We start from the raw sequence: 7,682 nt of genomic DNA, 5'->3' as shown, positions 1-7,682 counted from the left end.
GGAAAAAGTAAACACTTCCAGACCCTAATCCTACCTGCTTTTCCTGCTTCCCCCTCCCTGATTTCTCCCCCAAACATTCCCCCCTTCCATACCCTAAAGCCCCCATATATAAAGTCCCAGCTCACAACCCATGGGCTGATATCTTTCCCTGACATCTTTCCCTGCCCTTCCCTGACATCCTTCCCTGACATCCTTCCCTTCCCTGACATCTTTCCCTTCCCCAAGGGAAAGGTGCCCCGTGTGAAATAAATCTGTATCCCACTGAGAATTCAATCAGTGCCTCCTCCATCCACTCGTGCTCTCCACCGCACGCACGCTCTCCCCAACATTCCTATCTATCAGAGTGTATCGTCTGCATGTATGTAAGTGCACAAACGTTGTGCAATTGGAGGAGGTCAGAAGAGAGTATCGGATCCCCTGGAACTGGAGTTACAGGAAGCTATTAGTGCCATACAGATGCTGGAACCCAAACCCAGGTCCTCTGCAAGAGCAGCCAGCGCTCTTAACCATTGAGCAATCTCTCAAGGTCCCCCTCCCCTTTTGGAAACATGGTTTCACTATGTAGCCCTGACTGGCCTCAAACTCACAGATATCTGCCTGCCTCTACTTCCCAAGTACTGGAATTAAAGGAGTGTGCCACTCCCTGCCCCCTTTCTGTGATTGTCATCTTTTTTGAGACAGGGTCTCCCTATAGCCCCACCTAGCCTGGAACTTGCTATGTAGACAAGGCTGGCCTTCAACTCAGAGATCCATCTGCCTCTGCCTCCCCAGTGCTGGGATTAAAGGCATATGCCACCACGCCTGGCATGATCATTAACTTGATTTGGCTAAGAAGTATCTAGGAAATTAGCAAAGCTCATCTTTGGGTGTGTCTATGAGGGGCTTTCCAGAGAGACTTAACTAAGGAAGATAAGACCTGTCTTTAACGTGGACAGCACCACACCACAGGCTGGGGGCCTGGAGAGGATACAAAGTGAAAAAGTGTGGATCATTCTCTCTGCTTCCTGGCAGTCGTGGTGTGGACTGCTCTGCTCCATCATCCCCTCCCCACCACGATAGTCCAAAACTCTGAAACCTTGTCCTCCCTTCATTGATAGATGCTTCTTCATGATGATAAGAATCCTAACACACAAAGCCATGTGTTTTAGTTTAGTTTTTGCAGTGCTGGGATGGAACTCCGTACTTGCTTGACAAGTATTCTACCACTGAGCTACTTCTCCAGCTCAGGCAGTATGTTTTGAGGAGGGATATTGTTTCCCCAGGAGGTGACATTTAGTGGTATGACATTTTATGTCTCCCAGGAGATGTAGAGGTCACCAGAAGCTGAAGAGACACCTAAAGGAAGTAACTTAAGGAGAATTTGTACATGGGGTCTCATTAGGTAAGAGTGCTATTTTCTTTACTGTAACAAAGCTGTGGAGTTTCTATAGTTTCTAGACTTTAGAAAAAAAATTTCTTTTTATTTTTGTGTATGTTTTGCTTGCATGTATTTTAAGTTTACCATATATGTAGAATGCCCTCAGAGGGCAAAAGAGCATATCAGATTTCCTGGAACTGGAGTTACACGCATCTGTGAGGGTCCATGTAGGTGCTAGGAACCAAACTCAGGTCCTCCAAAAGAGCAGTAAGTGCTCTTAACCACTGAGTCATCTATTTCCAATCTTTGAATATTTTTGATTTATTTTTTGTTGTGTATGAGTGTTTTGCCTGCATGTATGTAAGTGCACCTGTATGTACAATGACCAGAGGCCAGAAGAGGGCCTTGGATTCCCTGGACCTAGAGTTATGGACCATTGTTAGCTGACATTTGGGTGCTGAGAACTGGACCTGAGTCCTCTGCAAGAACAGGCAGTGCTGTGTCATCTCTCCAACGCCCAACCTTTAAAAAAATTTATTTTTAGCATGTTTGTGTGTGTGTGTATGTATATACCACATGCATGTGCATGTGCGTGTGGATGGCAAGAGAGGGAGTTGAATCCTCTGGAGCTGGTTACCTGACATGTCAGTTGCCTGACATGAGTACTGGAATTTTCTGGAAGAGCAGCAAGAACTCTTAACTACCAAACCATTTCTTCAGTCCCTACCATAGACTTTTTACTACTGAATTTTAAAAATTCCTTCCTGAGACTGGAGAGAGAGCTCAGCAGTTATGAGCACTGGCTACTTTTGCACAGGACCGAGGTTTGGTTCCCAGCACCCACATGGTGGCTAACTCCAGTTCTAGGAGATCTGATGCCCTTTTCTGGCTTTCATGGGAATTGGGTGATACCAGTACACTTACATACTTCTTTAAAAAAGAAAGCAGGTTAATTGAAAGGAGCTTACATATTACTCTTCAGATAGGAAAGACAGCCTCATGACCATATTCAGCCGTGTTGGGTCCTTGAAGGGAGAGAGCATTAGGAGAGACAGCAGCATGATGGGGCCTTGGAGAGAGAAATAACATTGTATCACAGACCCTCAAGTTTGTGGGGTAGGCACTTTACCCACTGAGTCATCTCCCCAGCTCTTTAGAAAATTTTTTTTGGAGATAGCTCAGCAAGTAAGGGATGTACTGCCAAACCTGATGACCAGGACCCACATGGTAGAAGTAGAGAACCACCTCCCAAAAGTAGTCCTCTGACCTCCACATGTGCCATGGCTCTTATGCCACCCCCACATACACAAACACAAACTGGAGCTGGAGTTACTGACAGTTGTCAGTCATCTGGGAACTGAACCTGGGTCCTCTGCAAGAGTAGCCAGTGCTCTTAACTGCTGAGCCATCTCTCCAGGCCTCTTTAATTTTTACTACTCTCCTGTCACTGTGCTTCCTGCAGCTGTCAGCCATTTTCTCTGTGGATCTAGTGCCAGTGAGGCAGCCTTTGCTCCACGATCTAGGCTCAGGCCAGAGGGAAAACTGCTTAGTTCCCACCAGGAGGCCAGGCCCAACCGCTGAGCTCTGGTCATATCCACCCAGGTCCTTTTGCCCCTTGATGGCAACTTCCTGTAGTTGCTTACCTATCCCCTATCCCTAGTACCTCGATGCTTCACCTTCCCTTGTTTCCTCTTCCAGACACTTCACCATTAAACTAAATTGCCTGGTGTAGGTTTGGTCTTCCTGGCCAGATTCTGACTGATTGATAAATTTTAGTAATAATTTTCAGCAAAGTAGCATTTAAATTCACATATCAAGTCTACCATTTTCTAAATTACTCACTTCTGCTTTTACTTGGCGAACTACTACAGCTTAGGCAGTGGCACGCTGGTAATCCAGCTCTCTGGGGGGAAAACAAAAGCTCTGCTTTGTAACATTTGCCAATTTCTAAGATGTAAATATTCCTGCCATGGCCAATTTCAAGCTATCAATGTGACATCACCCAGCAGAGTTGGGAAGAGATCTACAGAACCTGCTCTCATGAGGGGGCGGAAGTGACTGAGAGCACTTCAGAAAATGCTAAGAAGGATCACATCTTGAAACTGAATCGTCAAACCTCCCCCAAGCTAACATTCTATCAATTTCACTGTTAAGTAATAAACAAATTCATTTCCAAGCTGGGTTTAGTGTCACACACTTGTAGCCAAGCTGCTCAGGAAGCTGAGGAGGGAGGGGAGGAGCACTTGAGCTCACCAGCCTTGGCAACATCATGAGGCCCCATATGAATGGAAAAATAATCTCAATGTGTATCTACTGTGTGGCCTATAATTCAAGCCTTCAGGAGGCTGAAGAAGACAGACTGCAAGTTCAAGACTAGCCTGAAGTTTTAAATTGGGTTCCTATCTCAAAAATAATATTCATTTATTTTAAAATTTTTGTTAGGTACTTCTTATTACAAAATCTTTTCTAAGTGCTATGCAAAGAAGTATGTGCCTCCCTATTCATATACTGACTAAATTTGAAGTTAGGGTCTAAGAAGTAATTAAGGTTACATGAGGTCATAAGGGTGGGGTCCTTATCCAACAGGATCAGTGGCCTTACAGTGAAGAGGAATGGGGAGCTCAGTCCTGTCTTCTATCAGGACACACAGAGTGAAGGTCAAGTGAACTAATGGAAAGGGGGCTGTAGACTATTAGCCAAGAAAAGAGGCCTCAGAATGAAGTCTACTCTGCCAGCAATTAGCCACACTCATGAACACACACAGAAACAGAAAGGAAAAAAAAAAGAAAAAGAGAAATCAAATAAAAACTTTATTTTAAAAAGGGCTTGGTATTGGGAGTGATGGTGCATACCTTTAATCCCAGCACTCAGAAGGTAGAGGCAGACTGATTTCTGAGAGATCAAGCCCAGTCTATTCTTCATAGCAAGTTCTAGGCCACCTGAGGCTATAGGGAAAACCTCTCTCAACAAAACAAAACAAAATACACACAAAAACCTAACTGAATAACTAAATCAGTCATACTTGCCTGTTACTGGGGTGATTTTTTTCAATGTTTATTGACACACATTGTTCCCTTCTATGAAAAGTTCACACCCATATTTACATTCATGCATTCTCCTGCTTCTCACTATGCAGCTGTGAAGACTGGGACACAGCATTGCCACTTTATTTCTGGGGAGGCAGAGCTCCCAGAGCCATCAGTAGTTTCTAACCAGTCTACTGTGCCATGTGTCCCACCAGCTACTTTCTGATACTTTACTTCTGACATTCCCCATAACCATGGGAAGTTGTCACTACTATATTCATTTTACAGATAAAATAGGCTAAGAAAGGCTGGCTAACTTGCCTGAGGCCAACAGTTTCAGTAGACCTGTGGTCACTGGAGTCCTGCATCAGTGCCTTGAATGGGCAGCTCCTCCTCCTCCCAGAAGCTCAGGAGGGGAGAGACTAGTGTCAGCAGGAGGCCTGGAGGTCTACCCAGTCCCACACATGCAGAGAGGCATCACTTGCCGCTGATAACAAAGTCCTGGGTTTGCAAGGGTGCCAGGTATGGGTGGTGACCAATGGAGCGGTATGGACCTCATGTCCATCTAGGAAGATGTGCCCCCTGTGAGTGAAGAGAGGCTCCACTTGGCTTCTCTTTCCATCCCACGATGTAACATCATAGATCTGGACTGTTCCATCAAAGCCTGAGGAAGAACACAGAAGACAGGAGTGACCCATATTCCTTGAACACTTCCTATGATAACTTCCTCTGTAACAAGACATTTAGAGGCCAACCAAGGGGAAAGTTATACCTGCTCCAATGCTGACTGCTGAGGACTCCTGGGCATGTCTGATGACCATCTGTGCTATGTGTATCATGTTCCATTCCAGGCCTGAGATGGATCCCAGACATGTGCTATCTTTTGTTGTGTGCGTATGTATACATGTGCCTAAATGTTTGTGTGGAAGTGGGTACACATGTGGAGGAGGTACATATGTGTGCAGGTACACATGGAGACCAGAGGGGTCAACCCTGGATGTGGTTCCAGGCACTGTCCACCTTGTTTTTTGACAAAGGGTCTCTCTTTGACTTAGAGCTCATCAATTCAGCTAGGCTGGCAGGCCAGTGCGCCCCGGGGATCTGCCTGTCTCCAACTGTCTGCACTAGGATTACAACTACATGCCACCATGCCCAGCTTTTTTACATGGGTTCTGAGGATCAAATTTGAGCCCTCAAGCTTGATGGCAAGCACTTTACTGACTGAGCTATGTCCCCCCCCCCAACATGCATTATCTTTTTTTTTTTTTTTTGGTCTTTTTGAGACAGGGTCTCCCTATAGCCCCAGCTGGCCTGGAACTCGCTATATAGACCAGGCTGAACTCACAGAGTGCCTGGTATTAAAGGCATGTGCCACCACACCCAGCAACATATACTATCTTTAATCCTTATAACTGTATCTCTTCAGGAAATAAAGGCATAAAAAATTTATTCAAGCCATTTCAATTTGCTCCAAGTTCCAATCCCTCTACCTCTGGGTCCTCAGCTGATAGCCTTGTCTCCTCTTTTAGAGAATTTACCCTCTTGTCATCCACTGAGCCACGCCCATCCCCTTCCCATTTTGCTGTCTTCCTGTCACTTGTTTCTGGTGCAGCATCATGACTGTTCCAGATCTCTTTGATCTCACAACAGACCTGAAGCTCTGCTAGGCTTGGAAGGACTGCTGCCAATGGATGCAAGTTGAGCCACCCTTGAGGAGCCTGAAGACAAAATTGGAGCTGCCTGTGGGCAACTTGAACTTCTGTAGCCAGATTTACTATGGGGCTACAGATTGCTTCCTGAGCATAGTACCAACCCCCAGAAAGTGAGGACAAGTAACATACATTCTGCCCAAAAGTACCTGAAATGGCCAAGCAGTTGTCCAGGCCTGGAGCCCAAGTCACTCGCAACAGCTCTGGGTCAGGGCTAGGTGTGGGCACTGGGCACTGTGCTGAGCTCACAGGATGGCAGAGATTCCGGGGGTCAAGGAGACGAAGCTGCCCGTCTGAGCCAAGGCTGGCGATGCAAGGCCCAGGACCTTGGTCCTTGTCCCTAACTTTGGCACACCATTTCACTCCACTAGACCCAGGGTTGAGGCTCAGAGGCTCCATCGGTGCCCACTTCTGGCGGGTATCCACAAGCCCCAGCCGGCCTGAAGTGCCACAGAAAGCAAAGGTGTCTGCATCCAGGACCTGCAGGCTACTCAGCTCCTCACTGTCACTGACACCTGGAAGACCAAAGGCAAAGAAGGAAAGGTGCTGCAGTCTGGTGGGTCTAGCAATGTAGCAGGATCGGTTGGTGGCACCAGTCCCAGGCAGAATGAGTCATGCTTCCCCCCTTTCCTTCATCTTGTCATGGTCTGCTCTGCTGGGTGGGTGCCGGGTCCTGGAGGCCAGAGTTTGCACTTTATTCTCCACATTTCCCAAGCATCTGGAACAAAGGCCTGAGCTATGTCTGGAACATGGCTTGGCTGGGCTGAGGGATGGAGCTGGCTGGAGGAGCCAGCAAAGGACACACTGCTGTAGTACCTGAGCTGTATGTGATCTTCTGGGATTCCAGATCCACAGTCCTCAGGCCACTGAGCCGCACCCCATGGAGGACTGCAGGTGCCATAGAGGAGAAGACAGCCACCCGAGGCCATAGACTCTCCTCTTTCTCATGTACAGCAATGGTGCTGACAGCTTTAATGACATCTGAAGAAAAAGAGGAAGAGGCTGAAGTGCAGACTGTCAATGGGGGCTGACCAGACATCTCCCAACATTTAGAAGATCAAGGAAGACAGGGAACTAAGGACTGGTGAGAGAATGTTGAGATAAACACCTTGGATTATATTTATGTTTCTGAACCTGTCAGAATCACTTTAATTTCTTTATAATTTGTCTTATGAACTAAATGGGAGATGATGAGTCATTGTGGCCATCTTGAAACATCCCACACAGTTCTGACTTTTTGTTCTTTGGTGGAGACAAATAGAGGAAAGGGAAAGAAATGAACGCATTGCTGAAGTCAGTTACACCTTCAGCGAAAATTACAAGAACAGAGTTCATGAACTAGTAATGCTTCTTCTAAAAAATGTTCTGTGACTTCAAGCAACTTGCCAAAACCTGGTAATGAAAGGTTAACTGCAGATGTCACTAACTCACAACATAAAACAGGAAACAAGGGTTACTTTATACCAAATGGAACAAAGACATACCTGGCTGCAAGTCAAATAAAAATTTCGGTTTTGGGTTGTTTTTTTTTTTCATCCTTTATATAATATTAATTTATTTTTATTTTATGTTTATGAGTGTATGGCCTGG

At 46.0% G+C, this 7,682-nt stretch overlaps 1 protein-coding gene across 1 annotated transcript in view; it reads right to left on the bottom strand.

Moving 5' to 3' along the window:
• Positions 1-4,154: 4,154 nt before the first annotated feature.
• The window catches only part of Wdr73 (WD repeat domain 73), a 20,460-nt gene continuing 16,932 nt past the window's right edge, over positions 4,155-7,682 (bottom strand). Inside the window, exon 8 of the mRNA XM_008852766.2 lies at positions 4,155-5,047. Coding sequence (XP_008850988.1) covers positions 4,812-5,047 — 236 coding nt within the window. The 3' untranslated portion in view covers positions 4,155-4,811. The remainder of the gene's footprint in view (positions 5,048-7,682) is intronic.

The sequence above is a fragment of the Nannospalax galili genome, unplaced genomic scaffold, assembly GCF_000622305.1.
Source record: "Nannospalax galili isolate Female #2095 unplaced genomic scaffold, S.galili_v1.0 scaffold185, whole genome shotgun sequence".
In the NCBI taxonomy this organism is placed as follows: Eukaryota; Metazoa; Chordata; class Mammalia; order Rodentia; family Spalacidae; genus Nannospalax; species Nannospalax galili.
This window is presented reverse-complemented; position numbering and strand designations above follow the sequence as displayed.